The 22,562-nt window shown below is 39.5% G+C and overlaps 1 protein-coding gene across 3 annotated transcripts in view; it reads left to right on the forward strand.

Annotated features, from left to right (window-relative positions):
- ST18 (ST18 C2H2C-type zinc finger transcription factor) overlaps window positions 1–11,901 on the forward strand; it is a 169,442-nt gene extending 157,541 nt beyond the window's left edge. For 2 of the 3 annotated variants that reach the window (XM_009473079.2, XM_087735795.1), the window contains exons 17-23: window positions 1,012–1,074; window positions 1,170–1,250; window positions 2,300–2,521; window positions 4,550–4,638; window positions 6,137–6,240; window positions 8,558–8,701; window positions 9,513–11,901. In XM_009473079.2, the coding sequence (XP_009471354.1) occupies window positions 1,012–1,074; window positions 1,170–1,250; window positions 2,300–2,521; window positions 4,550–4,638; window positions 6,137–6,240; window positions 8,558–8,701; window positions 9,513–9,653 (844 nt within the window). In that variant the 3' untranslated portion in view covers window positions 9,654–11,901. Of the gene's footprint in view, window positions 1–1,011; window positions 1,075–1,169; window positions 1,251–2,299; window positions 2,522–4,549; window positions 4,639–6,136; window positions 6,241–8,557; window positions 8,702–9,056; window positions 9,210–9,512 lie in introns of all 3 variants that reach the window. The other variant, XM_087735785.1, reaches the window with a different exon arrangement.
- The last annotated feature ends 10,661 nt before the right edge of the window (window positions 11,902–22,562 follow it).

Raw genomic sequence — 22,562 nt, forward strand, 5'->3', positions numbered from 1 at the left:
TATAATACAGAAACACAGAAATGGCTGGCATAACTTCTAAAGGTAAATATTTCTTTTGTGCTGCTTTGCGTGCTGAGGTGCGTTCTCTTCTCTTAACAACAAAACAAACCCACACAAGAAATAAAATAGCCTTAAATGAAAAAAAAAAATATATATATCTGAACTTCTGAGATGGTAAGTGCTACCAGTAAGGTCCTGGTCCAAACCCCACAGAAGTCAGTGGAAAGATCTACTGGCTCCAGTAGGCTTTTGGAGCACTTTCTTCATGTATGACCAGCAAGCAAGAAGCCCACCCTCCCAGACCACTGGCAAAAACACAGTAACAGGCAGGTTTGTTTCTTTTCATTGTATGGATGTTTTAGTATTAAACATTCATACTTGAAAAGGCTTGTTTGTTGCACACACACAGAAACCCCTTAACTATGAGATATAAGCATAATCCAATTGCCAAGCTGAATACCCAGTTGAATCTAGTGCTGGAAAGATATGGTCCTGTTGTATGCTTACAGTGCTAGAATATACAAATTATTAAATTCAAATTCTGGCTGTCATCTACTGATGCCCAAAAGTAAAACTACTTCTCTGCTTCCGTTTGCCCCTTCTGTAAATACTGGCAAAATGTTTATTTATATCTGTACCTGAAAACATCAGAAGAATAACAAACACATAACAGTAAATTTACAAATAGATCTATATCAAGCTGCTTTTTTTTTTTTAATGTTCATCCTGTACAAGGAAAAATGTTTGATGTAAACAGTGTTATAAACTAATTAAATCTACACATCATATGCAATATATTTCACATTCGTTACTAAAACTCTGTTATAAAAGAAAAAAAATTATAGGAAAGGAATCTGCTCATTAAAAAAAAAATCAGCAAGAACTAGTTTTAATTATTCAAAAAAAGCTCCACTGTTCTTTCTTCCACCCCAGACAAAATGTAGAATGTACACATTATTTACTGTGTACCTTTGAAGCTGTATTTTGTAAGCTCCCTGTATTATTCCATAGGTGCCCAACACCTGGCTGTGACGGCTCTGGCCATGTGACAGGGAACTATGCATCCCACAGAAGGTAAAAACTGTCCCATTGCACAGGATTGCAGTGCTCGGGGTTCTCGGCAAGCAGCAGCAGAAAGAGGTGGCTTTTATTCTGTGTGCTTCTTTCAGCTTATCTGGTTGTCCTCGTGCCAGGAAAGGAGGTATCAAAGTGACTCCTACCAAGGAAGAAAAAGAAGACCCTGAACTTAAGTGAGTACAAAAGCAGAGGTCTACCACCAGTGAGGGGGGAAAAAAGCCTGTAAGAGCTCAGGACTTGAGGCATCATAGGAGACGCCCCAGTTAATCTGAGCCACATGAGAATATGGCCTAGAGCTGGAGCCAAACCAAGTGTTTCTGCTTGTAATGAAGCTGGTGGAGTCCATCACCTTGGAGCTTAAAGAGTGAGGAAAGATTGCTACATCTGCTTGCATTGGTCCAATTATTTTAAACAGTGCTGTGAAAGTGCCACTTGGTTGGAAAATTTGGCAAAATGAAGGAAAACAAATTATTTCTGCCTGTAGTGAAATCTTAACATGTCAGCTAATTAAATCAGAGTGACACCTTAAAAATACGTCCCAGAGATATTAAATATATCTCATGTCTTTCTTCTATAAATAAATTAAAATTTCACTTAAAGTGAAAAATGGAAACTCAGTAGAGATTCACTACATTCCTGACTTCACTGCATGTTCCATTAAAATCAGTAAATTATAACTGCCAGAATATAGGTATGAAGATTTAGTTGCACACAATGTTGTTCTTAATACTTGCTAATGATCTATGAGAGGCTGCATAACCTTGACAGAACAGTGCAAAAAAATCCCAAACCTTTCTTTGCAAGTATTTGCATGAAATGATACAAGTTTTCCAGGTACAGGAACCCACCCTCTGCTTCATGCCAGAAACCTAGACAGAGGGGACAGAATGTCGACTTTCCATGCACTTGTAGAAGTGTGATTTATTGCCTGTGATAGAATTTCAATTTTCTTTTCTGGTAAAATGCTATCTAAATGAATGTTTTAGTTTCTTAGGCAGTATGACTGTAGTTTAAATTGCCTAATCTTAAGATCAGCTGAACCCCCATAACTCAGCTTGACATGAATTGGATGCTCAGGTACAGTGTGCCTCCGGGGACCGAGTCTTAATCTATTAATGCAAAGTGGCACAGGCAGCTGGAATTATTTTCTCAGACTTTCTTGAGACTGTCTTCACCTGCTCTCTCCAGTGAAAACGGGGGTTCTTTTGCTGTGTTTCTGTAGATGTCCAGTGATAGGCTGTGATGGCCAAGGTCACATATCAGGTAAATACACTTCTCATCGCACTGCTTCTGGTTGTCCTTTGGCTGCCAAGAGACAGAAGGAGAGTCCCGTCAATGGGTCTTCACTATCCTGGAAACTGAACAAACAAGAGCTGCCACACTGTCCTTTGCCAGGCTGCAACGGGCTGGGTCATGTTAATAATGTTTTTGTCACCCACAGAAGGTATAACTTTGTGTTTTCTCTTTTTATTTTTCCTTAACATTCCACTGTTGAATTGGCAACATGTGAGGTTACAGTCTGAATAAACTGTGCAGAAGTCTTTTAAGTAACAACATAGTTTACATTGCAGCTGAAATAATATGGATCAGAATAACTTTCAGAGAGTTGGGATCAACTTTTTACTCTTTTTCTGTGTTCCCATTGTAGTATGAGTTTCCAAGGTCTTTTCCTCAGATTAGCACAGTTTCTATATGGTTTAAAATTTAATAGAGTTCTTTCCTAGGCAAATATGGAGTTGTATCTGTATATCTTTTACAGAAAATGCAAATGTCATTGAAATGTCACCAGAAAAGATTTAGCAAGAGCAATGGCTGCATTGATTTAATCTTTCTACCAGTGGAAAAGCTGTTTTCATAAACTGTATTTAAATAGCTAGAACCACACAAAAAAGTAAACATGTAGAACTCATATAGATTACACGTTTGAAATTCTAACAATCTTACAGAGAAAACTATCCTTAGAAAGCAGGAATCACACATATAAGCAGTAACAACAAACACTACAGTTTTATATATCACTGTGAAAACATTAGTATAATTTGACCACGTTCAATCAATATTACTCAAAGAATCTGGTTATGGAATCTGAATTAATACCTGGCAAAGTTTGGTCTTCTGTCTGTAATAGGAATTAAGTCTATATTCTGTACCTTCTTTGCTTTCTTTCTGAACCAACTTCTCCAATACAAGAATGTCCAAGGTGATTTGAACAAACTCAGTCAGTGTTATCCTGACTTTATGATCTACATCCCACGTTAAAGTCTTTACATTAGGACGCTCCTGTAAACTGGGGCTAATTAAGCAAATAACATAAATAGTATGTTAGCTGGTTGCAACTCATACTACAGATGATTTCTGTTCTACATAAGGCTAGATCACACTCAAGATCATGTTAGTTAAAATGAGGTAGTAAATATAGCTTTGAGACATGATAACCTTTCCTAGGACATTTGAAACCTAACAAGTAATCCATGGCTTTGAGACATGCTTCCAGTTAGTTATCTGCTCTGGGCAGAGGTACTAAGCAGCATTTTAGAACTGGAAAACTAGCATCTTTCCCTGCATAGCTTTTACCTAAGCCAGTGTGAAGCTAACTTTAACCTGCAAAAGCTAACACCATGTCTGTTAAAATTTTTGTTTTTAATTTCTGCACACACACAAAAATCAATCATTTTCCTGTGGAACCAAATTTTCCTTCACCCTTTACTTGGCTACATCTGAATACAAATCCTTCTGCCAGTTCTTCAGCATATGGGTATTTCTCCTTTGTTATTTATAAAGATAGTATTAAGACAGTGCAATTCATCTTAGCCCTTTAGTGGGCTATAAAAATTGCCTCAGATAATTACCAGCTGATGAATTTGTAAGCTTTGAAATAGCAAAACGTAATTTAATGTGAACAGTGGTTAAAAAGCAAACTGACTATATAATAGAACCATTCAAAAAAGCTGTTAGAGTCTATAAGGTATATCCAGAGTTGTTATTGTATTGATCATTATTATGTATCAACAAAATGATACAATAGTTGTGCACCGTGGAAATCATCCCATTAACTAATTGTTTTTTAGGATAGCAAACTTGCCATTTTAAAGGACCATAGTGCCCATCTCCTCTGGAGCACAAGCCCTCAATAAAAACAAGAGACCTTTTATTTATAAGTGCTGGAACTTCAAGAATTCTGTAAATGCATCTTCACATAACTTAGCAGTAGCTGCCACTGCTATTTTGATTATTCTGATATATGCTTAAGAGTTGTTTACTTATAGGTTGAGATTTCTGTGCCAATTTTCAAGCTGGAATATACAGTTAAATGGCTCTTTATGAGTTATGTCATTCCCCGAAGCTGTGCTATAATGGAGATACTGATGTGACCTTAGGTACAGAGGTCTGTCCAAGTGCATGATAATATTGCCTGAAAGGATTGTTGCCATTTTCAAGTGGGTGCTAATGTTTTTTTTCCTATCCGTTTCAGCCTGTCTGGTTGTCCTCTGAATGCACAAGCCATAAAAAAGGGCAAAATTTCGGAAGAATTAATGACTATCAAGCTTAAAGCAAGTGGTGGTAAGGAAATATGTAAAAGATGATGACATCTATTTAGCTAGAAGGGCCCTGACTCCCATTTATACTTATGCTCCTTTATGCCATTCTGGCATTAATTCTCACTCCTTTCAGTTGTCTCTAGCAATGACAAATCTTGAATAACAAAAATCTTTGCATGAGAGATTATAAAATTATTCTCATTTACATCATGATAACTCAACATTGAGGCTATGCTCTCATCTTGTCTCAGAGCATTATTTTTTTATTTGGGGATGTTTTCAATATTGTTGTTACTAATAAATTATTAGTTACAGATCAGGAGGACTTAGCTATCTGATGACTAAAGTAAGAAGGGATAAATATTGTGTGCAGAAATTGACTCCTCTCCCTAACTTGGATACTACATGGTTTAGTATCTGTGCAGTACTTGGACATTTTTGCTAACCCAAGTGTAAAGGAACAATTACCAAATAGTTATAGGGGGAAATATGTAGGAGCATCCTTTCTTATACAGTGTGCTTTAGAAAGTTGGGCATTGACCCAGGATTCAGGGTACTTAGTCTTTATGCCTTCAACTGCTGAGCAAAACAGTTCTGTTACATTGGGCAAATGAGTTTGGTTCCATGTGTCCATGTTTTCACTGGGGCAGGGACTGCTGCTTATAGATTTCCCAAGCTGGCTCCCCAGTAGACTCTGCTCAGGGCTCTAGGTTTTAAGCAGTAACAACAGTGGCACTGTTTGCAGACAGTGCACTGGGCAGAGTTTGTCTCAGAGTGATACTAAGTAGAAAGAGGGGACATGTATTGCCAGCAGCTGTAGCTGCTCAATGCTTCTCGGGACAAGGCTTTCATTAAAGAAAGATTGTTCTTTGCTATCTAACTTGTGGGGATGTAAAAGTTTTCCTTCTTTTTTTCTCCTGTAATGCTTGTTAGCTTCCTGACAATTTCCCTTTTGCTGTTATTTAAATTTCCCTACTTATCACATGTAACTAAGGCTGTGCTTCTTGAAGTTATTCTGCACAGATATTTGCCTCCACAGAACTTCTTGCAAGATCAGAAGCAGGTACAGATGAGTTTACTAAAGTCAGCAGTTATACTAGTGGAGATGTTACCCTGGGGTGTTCCGTGCAAAACAAGGGGTTGCTGTCACGTTTCTTTTAAAATGAAAAAAACCCCATTGTAAATACCCTCTCATCTTTTATGATAAACTTACCTCTTTCTGGGCAATTTTTCCTTTCTGTATGCTCCAGCTTGTAGTTGCATGTTGCACTGGAAAAAAGAATTATGAAACACAAAGACTCAGAAAGACCCTTCTATGTTTCAGCTCATATAGATGTTTTACAGCTAGAAAACAATTTTGACAGTAAAAGAAAAGTAAGAGGCAATTTAAGGATCAATCGTTTGATCAAAAGCTTGCTATTTTCCTCTTGTTCAGTAATAGGTAACGCAGCTTGTTACTCATACGTCCATTTACATGTGGACACTTTAAATCTGATATTGGTATTTTCAACTGTTTGCAGGTATTGAGAGTGATGAAGAAATCAGACACTTGGATGAGGAAATAAAAGAACTGAATGAATCCAATCTTAAAATTGAAGCTGACATGATGAAACTTCAAACCCAGGTATGACGTTGACAGGAAAGTTTTACCTTTTCTTATGCTATGTTTAAGCACAATAAATAAATTAAGTGCTATGTAAATGCTACATTTAAACACAGTTAGTCTCCTGTGCACTTGTTTTCCCATCACTCTGTGGCACTTGAAAGTACCAAAATCCTACGTACTTTTTTGTCAAATTTTTGTTTGTTTGTTTTCTGTAAATAAGCAGCAGATTCCTGGGTATTGTCTTAAAGATCTGATGTATGACAAATTCAGGGCAGTTTGGAGCTAATCTTGGCAAGCAGAAAACCCATATTTACCAAACAAAACATTCATTTTCCTTTGTTGACCAAACCTCTGTTGACCAAACCATGCAGATCCCATGACTGCGGTGTTTAGGGAGGATATTACCTCTTATCAGCACACTGTAACTCTTAATAAGAGTTGACTTTGTTCATATGTGTACCTAAGAAAATCTCCCTAGATCAGTTCACCCACTGTCAGTTATTCAAATAGTTTGAATTTTGCCTCCAGGCAACACCTGGTAAAGAATGAATGTCTTTTGTTAATTTGTGTAGCAGACCAGTTGAGGGAGCTATGGAAAAGAGTCATTCTCTTTCATTCTTTTGTACACTGGAGAGATTAAATTGGCTTTAAGATGCTGATAGTGGTTCTATGGAGTGACCTGAATACGTTCATCCCTACAGAGACTCCTGTATGCACCTGAGAGTTCACCTGGTCAGACTAGGAAGCAGAAGCAGAAGCTTGCTCAATATTTTAGAATAAGAGTTTAAGAAAAAAGTTCCTAAATGAGATCTGGGAACTGAATATAGAGTCTAAAGTGGTCTAAACCAAACTGAGTGTAACCATACGCCTCTGTATTTGTACCACACTGGAATGTATAGTGTTGATTCACGCTGTTTTTGTAATAATCACAACATGTATGGTCTAAATGAGGGTGAGGTTTATGCCACCTGTGCTGGATCTAAATGATCTGGCTTCACACTGCATAGGTTGTGGGGATATCCATCCCAAATTGCACCACAGTGAGGGCGGGGGGCAGGTGTTCGTGTCTCAGGACTCCTATTTCACTTCTTTCTGGTGATCACTGTGCTGTTTGCACAGAGATTGCCCGGTTTATGCAGTCAGATTTCTTTTCTGTGGACTTGCTCCCTGGTGAAGGCAGTCTGAGCAGCAAAGCCTGAACTGAACTACAGCTGAAGCAACAGGTCCCTTACATGGTTTGCTCTATCTCCTTTTAATCTAGCCTGGCCAGGTGTTAGGCTGCAGTGAGCACCCTCCAGAGGAGAGGTTGCAATGAATCGCAGGCAGGCAAAAAGGGATTCCTCCCCCTGGTGACAGTTTTGATGTGTGAGGTTGTGTGAGGAAGCGAAGTAAAGTGGTCACAGCAAGAGACATTTAAGTAGTGCAGAGATGTGCATCCTAACAAGGAGAGGGTGTGCATAACATCCATGGACGTGACTTCATTGCTTCATGCCTTGCAGAGCCATGGCCAGGCACAAGGGTGGCAGCCCTTGGTTCTGCCCTTCCCTGCTGCCCTGCTGCCCATCATGGGCAGCAGGGAACCAGGCCCTGCCGTTGCTGACTTCGTTTTTTCAGCACTGCTTTTGACATATAAGCCTTCAGAGACAAGTATATTCCTAGTGCTCTCATGCTAAAAAGATACCATTTTGGTACCTCGGATGCTTTTTCCTCCTCTTTCCAAAACCCTCATTTCCATTCTGTTGGTTTGAGATCATCTTTCCGATGATTGTTGTGCACTCAGCCTCTCAGTTTTCTTTCCACTCTATTTTTCTCTTATTGTTTCCAGCGTGAACCCTGTCGCTAATCCCAGCCAGCCCAGAGCTCTACCCTCCACCCAGGAGGGGCAGGAAAGTAGCACAACAGCTAATACCCATGCCCTTGCTATTGTGGTCGATCAGCAGGGATGCTGTAAGAGCAGGAGAGCAATGTAAACATCAGCCTCCTTTCTCCTTCCCTCTGCCAGCCCTGCGGCCACACTCCCCAACCCAGCTCCACACTGACCTTCCCCCCTGGTCTCAGTTCCCTCCTCCCACCATGGGGCACCCTCCAATGCCTCGCTGCCACAAGGTTTCTCTGTGAACCAGTAGCAAAGTCTATCGGTTCCGAGCAAATACAACCTCTTCCTTGCTCTGAATATTCTGTGGAGAAGTTATGTCTATCCTAAAAAAAACATACCTGAGTTTCAGATCCATCGTGGCCCCTCTTGTAATCACGTGACTGTCATTTTTGGTTCAAACTGCAGTTACAATGCTGCCAAAGGTCTGTCTGTGTGTTTGTGCCTGCCCGTGTCTTTTAGATCACATCTATGGAGAGCAATCTGAAAACAATAGAAGAAGAGAACAAACTCATAGAGCAGAACAACGAGAGCCTGTTGAAGGAGTTAGCTGGCTTAAGCCAAGCCCTCATCTCCAGCCTCGCTGACATTCAGCTTCCACAGATGGTAAGACCACAGCCAGCAGCTTCGCACCTTCTTTGAGACTGTTTTGCCAGCACTTGAAGCAGATGAGCAAGCTCAGGGACCAGCAGGAGCACTGGAGCTGCATTAGCAGAGAGCTCTTTTAGCCTAATGTACTTCGCAGAGATGCTGGATCATGAAATCTGTGTGACAGCAGGCGCAGCTGCTTCCAGGGCTGAGGCAGCCCTCGTATTTGTGCCCTGTACTGCACTGTGCAGGACAGGCTTTTCCCTCATCCCTCCGTATCTCAATGTCCACCCTGCACAAAGAGTGGAAACTTCACACCGAGAATCCTTATTTACCCTGCTCCTAGATCAAAACTTTAACCTGTTTTATACAGGTGATTTTTGTGGAGCCAACAAAGCCCTACCTTCTCAAAAACTCCACGTTCTTGATGTCTTACTCGCAAACGCAGGCCAAATCCACAAAGGTACCTGGGTCTCCAGAGTTACAGTCCCCTTTCCCAATCTCAAGAGTGTCGCTGGGAGATCAGGTGAGAACAGTTACGGGGATGTCAGCCACAATCCCAGAGCCAAACAGGCCACACTAAAAAAGCGAGTTACACTGACAATAATATCTCCAACTCCTTTTCTTGCTTGGAGAGTGTGTGGTTCCCCCGGCACATGCAACTCCCTTCATTTCTACAACCCCTCCATTAATTTGGATGGCTGCCCTGTTTATGACTTCTCCCTAGTTGCCATATCGCTGCTTTTCCATGCTTTGGGGTTGGGTGTTTGGGGGATTTTTGGCCTTAATTTTCTCTCCTACAATTATAATCTGTTTTGTCTTCATTTAGGGGCCAATCAGTGAGCAGAATTTCGAAGCATATGTAAATACACTCACAGACATGTACAGCAATCTGGAACGGGACTATTCCCCCGAATGCAAAGCTCTGCTGGAAAGTATCAAACAGGCAGTGAAGGGCATCCATGTGTAGGATGTGAAAGCTGCTGGGCAACAGAAATTACTTAACAGCAGTAAACTCCAGATGGATCTGTTAGGAGTTCATGTACTGCTAAGGGTTGTAGGTTGCCATGCTGCATTTACAATTGCAACATTGCACTAATTTTTTTCCCAGCTGACATAAAAAAAAGAATAAAACCACAACAGACTATTTGTATTAACAGCAATGCACTCTGTTAGTATATTGTATTTATTTCAGTACAATTTCTTTTTTTTTCTTCTTTTGCACTCAGTTTTTGTAAAGTGAATGTAAAAAGTGTGTGCAACTATTTTTTATATTTTTTATTTATTTCTAATCAAAGAGTTGTTTTTTTTATCTTTTAACAGCATTTTTGCGGCCTGCCATATTTTTACAAATGTGTTTATTAATTTATTTTCCAATGGGATTTTAAATAGACTGAAAAGTTATACTGTAAATTAAATAACTTGCTGGGTTTGTACAGGAAGAAAAAAAAAAACCTATGAAAGTAACAAATGACTGAACCGTGGTTCTAGTTTTATTTTCCTCACATCCTGCTTTTTTATAATGGCTTTGTATCAGAAATGGGTTTGCGGTAACATGAGATGTGAAGATGCATGGAATGAGAAGATAAATGGTGCCCACTAGTGGGGAACTTGGGCTCTTAAAAGCACAGTATGCTGGAAAACAGTGTGTTAAAGAATACGTTAGCAATAATGAAATATAGCAATCAGCAAAGCACTTGACTTGGCTGTGTGATTTAACCTATGCGAATGATTATTTAAAATGTTTCAAGAGAACTTCAGATTTATTTTACCACTGCAGTTTTTTTCAGAGTTAGCTCATGGAGGGAAATGGCAATTATCTCTAAACAAGAAGGGTAATTTGATAGGACTGGTACTTTTTTAGTACAAGATGCTGAGGTTTTAACCAAGTGACCAGTATTGCTATGGATTTGGATTTGAAAACGCAAACACATCCCAAGCTGAAGGCTTTGTACATAATGAATAGAACACATCTCCCCTGAAATGGCATTTAATACTGGTTTGAACTTAACAGCAGCTGAGAAGGCAGCGGTCTGGAGAGGAATAATACCACGCCAGTGCAACGGTGGTTGCTTTTCTCTTTGAACGAACAACACCGTGACTGGTTTCTCCCATCCTTATTCATTAAGACTAGGCTGATACTGAATTTGTTACCAGTCTTTCAGTAGGGTACCAAGTGCTACAGAGCGTACAGACAGACGGAGTTGGGGACAGACGAGCACTTGCATGGAGGTGCCGGCATGCACCTCGGTATCTGGTTAGCCTGGGTGTGGAATTCTGAATCCGTCAGAAAGCAGCGGTTGCTATAACAGAGGCAATGTCTATTTCAGGGATTGTAAGTAATTAAGCATTGTTTCAAAAGTTTTTTTTATATTTATTTTTTTTAAGAAAAAGGTATAAACAACCAGCTAAACTGCCTTTTTTGTATGCACACACACCTCATGTGCATATGTGCCTCAGTGTAAATGTATACATGGATCTAGCGTGTGTTTAATTTTTCCGTGCTATAATGAAAGTGTTTATTTTTATTAGCCTCATTTATATTTAGATTGAATATGATGGCATTCACAGGCTTGACATATACAATTATATTATTACTGTTCCTGCACAAAAGTACTATTCAAAAGTGATTCAACTCTCATGCACTGTGGTCACTGTTCTGCATTAGGTGGGGCTTGCTTTTTGTTTGAGGGTTGATTCAACTCTCCGATCTTAGTTTAGACAGGGGGAAATGTATGTTCTTAGGAGCTGTGTTTATTTTTAAATCGATTTTTCAAAAGCTACCATACGTGCTGTCTAATATAAATAGGAGGACACCAAACAAAAATTTGCTATTAAAGTTATTGTTCTTGCTAAAAAAACAAAAAGCGAACATTTGTTATACTTGTCAAATGCATACAAAATGAGTTCACTCATTACAAAGACTAAAATTTAATTTACTAAATATTTTAACAAATTTGTTATATATTTTATTTAAGTAAAAACAAATCTCTTACTGACCTATGTATTTATTATTATGATTTACTATGGCTTCAGGTTAATTTATCTGTGTTTGGTTGTTTGCTCAGGATGTTCTGTGAAGTATGTTTGTATTTATTTGCCTCCCTTGTACTTGATGTGTTTTGTAATGTGCACTGATTTTTTTTTCTTTTTGTTTTTCTTTTTTTGTGTTTAAATGCATTGATGAGCTATACTGTAAATTAGACCTTTTGTAAAGAGCAATGATGTATGCATTTTTTAATTTGGAGTAGTTTGTATACTGTTTCTTCATACAATTAATATTTCTTACATCAAAACAACAAAATTGTGTTCTGTGCTGTACATTTGGTGTATGGTAGGAAATAAAATTGGTAATGAAACATTGCAGCAAGTGTGTCGGGTTTTTTAGCCTCTAGATGCCAACTCGTATTACACTTTCTTAACTGCACCTGGCACTATACAATGTGTCAGATGATTTACTTGCTTTGTGTACAAAATGTGTCATCCCTGTAAGTAAATTTCTGGTATAAATAATTTAATTAGTGTTTTGCTTTGTCAGTTTGAAATAAGGAGGAGAAAAATGGAACTGCTGAAGAGGTCCTTTTCACTTCTGAAGGGAAAAAAAATCAAGACAATAATCACTGCATTATTTAATGCATTCTTTTCTTGGCAGTTGTAGACTTCATTTATACTGATAAAGTACAGAATTTGTGCTGACCTTTAACAGCTGCTAAATGATGTTTAAACATAAAAGCCATTGCAAAGTTTCCAGCAGTTCGGAACCGCCCACTGTCCCAGTGCAATTTTCTGCTGAGATTTGCAGTGCTTAGACATTGCACAAATGAAAATCTGCTGGTTTTAGAAGGACAATATTTCCAGTATCTAATGGACTTTCTTTTTCACTGCTCGTTGTAGCGAAAACAGGCCAGTTTTATTTAGGACGCATGCTAATGGCTTCAGGAGAATTTCTTGTCTCAGATTTCAACTTCCCATGGATAGACCAAGAATAAATTTCATTTAGAAAATCAGGTAAATTTAAAGCCCATAAAGTAGCTGGTAATTATTTATTTGAATAGACATAATTAGATAACCAGAATGGACTCTGCCACTAGAAAAACTGACATGTCTTGCATTTAAATAGAGCAGAGGTTCAAAATTCGGATCATGACATGAATCCTGGATACTCACAAATCTTGCTGAGTTTGGACCTATAGAGTCAACAAAGAACTGGAATGGAGACAGATCTGTCCTGGCAAGCCCTGCTCCACTGGGGTTCAGAGTTTTCTTTGCTCTAGGACACTTATCCAAGGACAGCATGAATTGGTTCTTAGAGCAATTTATAGTTACTTAAGTAATATTTCTTAATGGCTATAAAATAATATTTTTTCAGGGTCCTTTAAAATTCCTGTTTAACTTTAGCTGCAGACCTTCAGGTCAGCAAGCACTAATGGGATAGTGTCTTCTCACATATCACAGATGAAGCAGTAACAGGTCTCCCTTAGCAATGTGCTTTAATGCTAAACAGATAAAGACTGAGGCCAACAGTTTGATTTTGTCTGAGCACCTAAATTCAAATTACAAATTTAGAAGGCCTTATTGTCAGACAGGCAGCTCCCTATAGCTCGTTTTTTAAAGTTCTATACTAATTCTGATTATCTGCTGTTTGTAAGATTGGGGGAGGGCAGTGGTATGAGGATGTTAGGCTTTATGTAACCTAAGAAAACAATGCTGTATTCTCAAATGTTTCCAGCAATCTGAGACAGGGACTGTGAGTAAAGAAACACTTTTCCTAGTGGTTTTGGATAGGAAATATGATATCCACAGTTAATTGATTAAATTATTATTACCTAAAGAGGGTTCCTGCATTCATCTTTAAACAACTTGCTCTGATAATGTTTATTTCAGTGTTGAAATGGACTTTCTCCACTAACAAGAATAATGTAAACAGTTAAGCCGTATTCATTACTAAACTAACACAAGCCAGGAGGGGACACAATCAAAACAACAAAAACCATTGTGCTTGAAATAACCTTTCAAACCATTTCCATCTTCTGAAGTTTCCATTTTTAATAATTGTTCTGTACCTATGCCTATAGAAGGGGGAAAAGTGTTTAATTCACTAAAAATATATAAATTCCATTGATTGAATTAACTTGAATGGAATTGAAGCTTTAAATATCAAAGAGAAGGAAGGGGAGCAAGAACAGTCAACATTTGCTGTCTTATCGGCTCAGGAAGTCTATCCCGTCTCTTAATTAATCATGATGAAGGTTTTTGAGTCTACGGTATAGAAAACAGAATCTGTTTTCTGCTGCAGTCTTATTTCTATTCACTAATTAAGCACCTCTTCTTTCCTGCTGGCTTAGTATATCTATCTAATTATGTCATGGCTTTTCCACTTGTAGCCCCTTCATCCTACTCATATTGTACTGTTTTTCTGTTTTTTCTTTCTTTTTTTTTTTTTTTTTTTGTAAGTCACAGGATTTCTTGATGGGAATTAGTTATCATGCAATGATGGAGAGTTATGACAGAAGTCACCCCCTTCATTTCCTCCCGTGTTCCTTCAGTGCTATATATTCTACCTGTCTTGGCATTTCTGCTATGCTTAAAGTTTCTTTATGATTTATTCAGCTGTATAACTTGGACACTGCTAGGAGATTTGCACCATGCAAAGTCCTTTGTGCATCTCGCTCAGGATACTGTGGGATGATAGAGCTCCATTTAGCTTTTGTGTAATGTAGGACAGTGACCTAGTTTTGGTACCTTTCAATATCTCATTCTGGCTTGGTTTTCTTCTGTCTCTTTTGCTCTAGTAAGTCTTAGACAGCCAAGCTTACACATAATTTCATCAAGGATTAGTCTGATTTCCTGTCTGACTTCATGGTACAAATTGCTTCAACTGCATTTCATTCTTAATGAATGTTCCCAGGGACATTGTCCAAGTACATCTCAGGACTTTTCAGTTATGTGATAACAATTACTATTTAGGTTGCTGCTGCTATCTGCTCCTAACTCTTACTGTACAAGATTTTTCCAAACCAGCTTTTGATGCCCAGCACCAGATTTTGGTGCCCAGCTTCACATCCCTTGAAGGGGCCTCATTTTTAGAAGCTAAATGCACAGCTATTTTTGCCAAGCAGGGCCTTTTCAAAATTCCCTTGTCTGGCCAATCCAAATGACTAGCTACTAAGTTTTCATATTATTGTTTCATAGAATTGTTATATATATCTTGTTAACACCTATTTGCATGTACAGTGCACCATAAAATTCCAGGTGAGTGCTTGTACCCATCCCAGGTATTGAAGAATAAAACATCATTGATGTTACCCCAAGGCTAATTCTAAATCTTTTACTGTCTGTGCACACCTTTTTTATGTTTCTGATGGAAAATAAAACAAGAGTAAAAAACAATTCTTTATTTAACTGCAGATATCATCTGTCCAAACAGTTCCCTGTCATTGCTGCTGAATCTGGAGCTGGGGCTTAAAGTATCTGGCTTGCAATCTTCTTTAACTACAGTCATATGTACCGTCTCATGTGCACCCCCTGCTTACTTGTGACTCAATAAGCAAAATCTGGATTAGGAGCCAGGTTCAATGCTGATTGCAAATTTATTGGGATGAAATTCATTTGATCCTTCGGAAGCAGGATGAGCTTAGTTCCCTTGGGAGGGAATTGCCTAGAACTGGGAGACAGAGTCAGTTTCTTTAATCCCAATGTCTGGTCAAAAAAATTTTAGGAAAGGAATGAAGGTTTTAAAAATCTCATAAAAACCTACCAGGAAAAGGCGTATAAATCGAATTCCTTCACAGAAAAATGCAGCGCCATCTCCATAGACTGAAAAGCTGAGCTCTTTGGACAGACATGTGTGGCAGAGGCACCACATGTAAAGCAACGGCGCTGAAGGCTGTGAGCAGACGTCTTGTGTTTCCCAGCTGGCAGGAGACAAAATGGCACCTCAGGAAACCCAGCTCTAGGCCCTACTCAGCCTTTTGGGTAACTCTGGGCAAGACACTTGATTCTAGCTGTTTTTACATCCATGAAACAAGAAGACTCTGAAGTGCATTAGGAATGAGCAACACCAGTCTTACATAGGAGGATGCAGTACATGTGTTCATGTACAGTGAGGGAGAAATAGCCAGAGCACACATGTAAGAGCATATAGTAGCTATTATTATATGACCGGCAGCATACTATCAATTTCACAATAGTAATTGCTGTGTTTGATGAGGGATATCTGCAATACGGCACTGTATATTAAATGCCTTGATGGCAGTCATTATAACTCTGATGAAATCACTTCATCCCCTGTGTTTTAGAGGTGTTGCATCGTACCAGTTAAGGCGTTCGGATCTGCTGCCTTTGGTTTAGTTCCTCTGCCTGCTAGAACTGTCTCCGCTCTGTACATCACAGGTTCACTAGAAATCCCCACATTTGCTCTATCAAACACTATCAGTTCTTACACACAGCCCATCATCTCAGTTGAGCTCTTTTTTTAACCCTCTGAAGGCATTATTACAGTCCTCATTTTATTCCTATGCTTCTTACATTGTTTGCCTTGAAGATATCTTTCTGTTAGTGCTGCTGGTCAGTCTGAAACTAAATTTTCAAAATGCAGAGGCTAAATTTCAGAACAACAGAAGCAAAGGATACAAAAGCAGAAACATTTTTATTGAGATAATGGAGCTCCTACAGATTTTGTGAAAAATCAGCTGATTGCTGAGAGCAAAATTATGATTCACCGTAAGAGGGAAGAGGAGGGAGGCTCAGCTGTTACAGATTCTGTTTGGCAAGGGCTAGCTCCTGATCAGCACGATGTACAACCCAGACTAGCAGCAAGAGTTAGTGCAAGGTTGGCCGGAGAACTGCACTCTTGTGCCTGGTGCGCTGTCAAAGGATGTAAACAGTACAAATCTTACGTGTGAGTATAAGTATTTGAGCAAGAAAGCAGGTAGGAAAGCCGTGACCATAGCTCCCATGTTTATAGTGATGGTGATGGCGTCAGGGGCAAAGAGCAGAAGTCCACAGCGAGTCCATTGGGTGCCAGGCTACATCAGCTCCACCTGGTACAGAACTGGTCAGTTTTCCAAATGTGGGTCTTTTCCCATTTTGCCAAACAAAATACCCTCTCCAGCTTGCTATGGTATCATCACAAGTAGTGTTACTAACCCTCCTTCCTGGGTAAACACACGCTACCTCTGAGGTCTGACTCACCCTGAGATGGGTTTCTGTCTGGAAGAATGAAGGTGAATATTTCTCACAGCACCTGCTGGGCAGGCAAAGCCTTGCTGCGGAAACTCCCCAGCAGTGCAAAACTCCAACCGCCAGCACGTCTGCTTTCGCAGGCTGAGATTTCGTGGGGGTGGCTGGTGGCGGGGGAGGAACCAAGGTGCTTCCTGCATGTTTTTTCCCTTGGCCTCTTAGCACCTCCCAGGGTGCTGCAGTCCCCAGCCAGGTAAGCGGCCACCCAGCTGCACTTTCCTGCTTTTTCCGCCTCCCTATCTAGGCCAGGCTGGAGGCAACCCCTTTTTTTTATGCAAGAGGCTTAAATCTCCTTTCAGCATCTTGGGAGCATAGTGTGACTGCAGCCATCACTGGCTCGGCCTGGCTGCCACCGTTCATGATGCCCTTTTTATTACCAGATTAGAGGACATTGTCGCGATGTGTATGAGGCCTTTCAGATAAGGCGCTGTACAAGTTCCAGCAGGTTCCAAATAAAACAGCGTGGCTTTCTCATCCAGCCTACGGGATCAGAGTTTATTTCCCCAATGCAGACAGCTTTGCACTGCCTTCCTGTTAATTAAAGTATTGATTACAATACCGCACTGTTTACATGCAAGATTTTGCACGGTCTTGGCCATTCACATGCAAATGAACTTGTAAGCCTTTCTGTGCCCTAAAATCTGCTGATGTCAGTCTTCCAATTCTAACTCCATGTTGTAGGACATGTGGCTTTCTATAGCTTAGCTTTGATGCCCCCAAGTCATATTATCTCAATTCTGAGGTTCATTATGATAAATCTTTCACTGGTTTTAAATCAAAAACTTTAATTGTACCATACTTATTCAGCTTAGGTTTTGGCTCCTGAAGGCAGCAGTTTTAATTGCATCATTTGTATAGTGGTCCAATATGTTTTGGTGTGAAAAGTGCATTATCACGTTTAATTTTGCATTATTTTTCCCATATGTTTTAGTTACACTAAAACTTCAGATGGGAAGTGATGAGGCTTTCCCACTGCTCTCTCATTCTCTCTTCAGGGTTTTTTAATGAGCTAAGACCACACTATTTTCTTTTGTTCTCATCAGTTGAGGTTTTAGGGAGCTGTTTATTTGTAGGGTAATTCTTGTATTTATGTAGAGCAAGGCATTAGACATTTTTATCCTCTACTTATTAACAAGCCAGATGGTACCGGCTGCTACCCACACAATTCCAATTATCAGATGGCAAACTGAAATATACGTGGGGCAAATGAGAAGATGTATATTAAAGAAGCATCACGGAGAATTGGCTTCTTGGAGATGTTGATTCACAAAGGGGTACTAGCAATTAGGGTGTGACAGCCGGCTGCTGAACATACAGCTTTGGCCTGCGGGCAAAAGCGTTCAGCCTCCAAAATTTTAATACTATCTCTGTCTTTCTCCTATGGAATGAATATTTATCTTTGAAATCTGATTCAGGTCTTTTGTCCTTTAGATTTCTTGTCCACTTCAGAGTAAGATGCAATATTGAAGCTAGTCAGCAAGTTAAGGTATCCCAGAAAGATGCAGAAGAGCTGAAAATGAAGTTTGTGCATTGCCTCTCCTAATACAACCTCATTCACTTCTGTGCATGTACCCCAGTAACACAGGAACAGCTCTAACACTGAAATGTAGGATCTAACAAAGTATTGCTATTCCAGGTTTCAAACTGACCTAGAAATTACAACTTACATATGGATTTTTGCTTAACGGCAGCTTTCAACTTCAGATTTAAATATAAGGAGGTCTGGTCACGCTTATTATGGCTGGCTTCATGGTCTTTTAAAAACAACTTTTGTAAATTCAGAACCTAGACCCAGTCCTTACTTAGGGTGAATCCCTACATCAACGACACATGCTAATAGTAAAGAATGAGTGTGTTAATGGAAGGTTTTATAATGCTTTTGGTTTTTTCTGCCCAGAAGACACAACCTCTATAAGAAATGTTTTTGGGTGAAAATTGTGCCTTCATGCTTCCTTTATTTTGACATAGAAATTGTATACACAAGTTGGCTGGGAAGATGGTGAATTGTGTGGGAAACTTTTTGTGTGACATTTCTATTCCTTTTCCCTTCTGGCTTAAGCTGAAAGCACTAACCCAAATCAAACTGTGGAGAAATCGATGTCCTCAGGTCAGATCAGCTAAAGTAAAAAGTTATTTAAGCTAGAGTAATGGCTTTCTAAAGTCCTTCAGTTGTTCATATGGGATATTAGAAGGTTAATCACCTATGTGAGTGGATTTTGCGAAAGTTGGAATGTAAAAGATTTCAGATTGTCTCTAGTTTCTGTTTATAGTATCCAACCAAAAGAACACCTTCTCTTTCAACAGCTGCTCTCACAATGCCAGCAAAAAGGTACTCTCCTTGCAGCTGTTCCTGGCTCTAACACTTATAACCTACAGATCTTGGGGAAGTCTCTTAACAGGATGAGTCTGAAAAACAAATCTGCATGGTTTAAACACCATTTACACTTCAAACAGTTTACTATGTGCAAATGGTGCATGTGCAAATTCTCACTTCTATTTATGGAGAAGTGAAAGATTTGTGTGGGCATTTGTCTGCCATTTGTTTACACAAGTACATGAATCTGCAACTGTGAAGAAGCTGGTGTTTCTTCTGTCTCACTTTCCATCTGTGAAATATGCGGACTAATAATGTGTCTTTCATCTTGCTGTTATCAGTAGACTTGAGCAAGGTCTGCAGTGGTCTCTAGGATGCTCTCAATGAGATCCTAAGTGTAAATCAGTGATATAGCCAATCACAAAGTCTTGGGACTTTCAGACAGAGCTTTTGTACCTGGCTTACTGGCTACAAAAAAAAAAAAAAAAAAAAACAAAAAAACAAACCAACATTGTCCAGTGTTTGTTCAATAAATGCTCATTCCAGTGAAAGTGGCCCATTGCTTACTTTGAGTTACTGATGTTCTTCAAAAAGGTTAGGCAAAGTAGAGAGATTCAAAATAAGCATCTCCTTGAAGGTCCAAGGTGCAACTGCCAGTCTTTCCCAGTCTACACAATTGCCGTGGAGGTTCACTTTTTTGCTTCAGTCCTTTAAAATCTGCAAGGCCAAAGTTTGATTTAATTTCTCAAAATAAGAAAGCCAATACTGGATCAGATGCTTGAAGATCACTGACATACAAATTATTGTCAGGCCGGGATTGCAAAGAAGTGATTCAATAGCTGAACATCTGTGTACTCGCTCACGTAGAGTTGCTGTGTCACCCACAAGCAGCTGTGGAGTAGACAGGCAAAATTCTCTACATGGTGATAATTACAGTGTGCATTACAAAGGAGGGATAGCCATAATAGAATGCAATCAGTTTGTTTTTTTTTTTTAACTTTGGAACAAGGCAACCCTGCTAGATCCAAGGCTAATATACATAAAATAGGTTTCTCAGACAAAATAGAGGAACATTTATTCAGATCTGAACAAGATTAGGAAATTAACTTACTGAGCAGGAAACTTTTTCTAAGGTCAATTTTTCCAGTCTCAGTTTTGCTTCTGTAGAAGCAATGGTTAAGAACTACCCCAGGCATACAAACTCTTCCAGAGACTGAAATATGATTGATTCTCTATGGATTTGAAATTTGCTTTAATACGCTTTTATTAGTCATTACACGTGCCTGCCTGCTCTATCTGAAGCAGTGGCATTAGCCATTATATTATCATTACTTACCACCAGGTTAGTGGTGACAGCTGAGTATCCTTATCTGAGCCCATGATCTTTCCACCTCATCTTATGCTCTTTCAGCCTCATGGTCACAACTTTATATGAACACTATTGCAGCCAGGGGAAAAAAAAATAAATAAAAAAGAAAAAAAGGAAAAAAGAAAGAGGAAAGAGGAAAAGAAAAAAAGAAGAAAAGAAGAAAAGAATAAAGATGTAAAAAGTAAAAAAAAAAGCTTGCAATGAAATCTTTCTCTCACCCAGAGCAAGCAGCTACGCACTGCAGAAAGCCTATGAAGTAGAGCTTAAATGAGATAAAATGGGATTTAATTAATGCATAAGAATTGTGTGCTTGTACAGGACTGTCTTTTCCCTACATTCTGGATCTATGAGCTCAACTTTCTTCTTCATTACTAGGAGCTGAAAGGCATTCAGGTATGAAACAGTGCCTTCCTTGGGTTAATTCTGACACTTTGTTGTGTCAAGGTTGACATGTGAATACGAGTGCGCTAGTGCGACATTTTGGGGATCACTGCCCATGCAGCCAGAGAGCACAGTCTCACCCCAGGTAAACAGAGCAGCCTGGACTATGGCAGGAGTTAATATGTCGTAAAACATAAGAATTATGCCAAAGTACAAGAAGATTAAACTATGTCGGGAGTTCAAATCCTGTATCTTTTTGTAAAATGGCTGTATTTTATTATCATAGGGGTTTCTGGTATAGTAATGACTACACAGCAAATTCCTTTTCTAAGCAGTAGTTTAGTTCATGTGTTTACATGACATTTGTCGTGAGGAGAATAGAAATCAAGTTACTAGTGTTTTTTTACCAAAAGCAAGTCTTGGTTTTGCACCTGAAATATTCAGTAACTGTATTTTATTCATTATCTAAACAGGTTCCAAAATTTCACAAATTTTTCTCTGAGGGAAGATACTAGGCACAGCAAGATTTGTGAGGAAAAAAACCTGATAGGTCACTCTATAAAAGCAAACCAGCTGTCAAGGTTTTGCTTGTTCCCTTAATAGGTAGCTGTGGAAAAGCATTGTTTGGATAGAATGATTGCAAATCTGGGATTGTGGCATTATACGGTGTGCACAGGAGGAAAATAAGGAAATGGAAGGTTTAATTTAAAGGAAAAAAAATTAATTTGAAGGAAAACCCATTAGAGAGGGAGAGAGATTGAGCTGAAGAGTGGTAATGGGAGCCCCACTCCTGCTTGCAGTCAGGGCCAGGTAGAAGATTCAGGCTGGGCACAAACTACAAAGAATTGGTGTTTGCTGAGCCTAAATATAATTTTCTGACATACCTGGCACAAAGGTGCATGAGCAGCAGGCACCTACCGATGATGCTGGGTGCTTAAAGCACAGGATGTCAGGCATCGACGGTGTTGTGGGCACCTCCACTGGGAAAAGCCTATGGGGTGGGTGCAGGCAGCCTCTCGCTCCTGAGAGACACAGGCTGGGTTTGCTGGCACGGAGACAGATCTGCAGTGCCCAGGTTTGGCCTGAATGGCAACCCCCTCGCTTATAGCCTGCAGAGAAGCTTTGTTCCATTGTTGCTCATGCACACGGATATGTCCTTGAGCAGCACTCAAGACTCTTATGGCAGCAGTCCCCAGGGCTCCAGGGGGCTTGTAGCAATTTATACTAGCTGGGATTCATCCTCTTGTTTTTTAAATCCCGCAACAGAGAACAAAAATTCAGCAAGATGCTTAAACACGTTAGTGTGAGCTGAACACAGTTGTTCTGCTGACCTTAATGGTGCTATTCACATGCTTGCAGCAAGGCGTGAGCTGAAGTACGTTGCTGAATCAGCTCTTATGCGTATACTAAAATATAACAGTGATTTCTGCAATCAAAGCCAGTGCCAAGCTCTGATACATCCCTGCCTAGAGTCAAGATATTAGACCGTTGCTGCTGTGTGTAGTAGCTCCTCTCCTCTTCCCAGGCCTGCTGAGGATGAGCAGGAAGCATCCACACAAATTGGCTCATACTGC

The sequence above is a fragment of the Nipponia nippon genome, unplaced genomic scaffold, assembly GCF_047370975.1.
Source record: "Nipponia nippon isolate SJK-2023a ecotype South Korea unplaced genomic scaffold, ASM4737097v1 scaffold_1, whole genome shotgun sequence".
In the NCBI taxonomy this organism is placed as follows: domain Eukaryota; kingdom Metazoa; phylum Chordata; class Aves; order Pelecaniformes; family Threskiornithidae; genus Nipponia; species Nipponia nippon.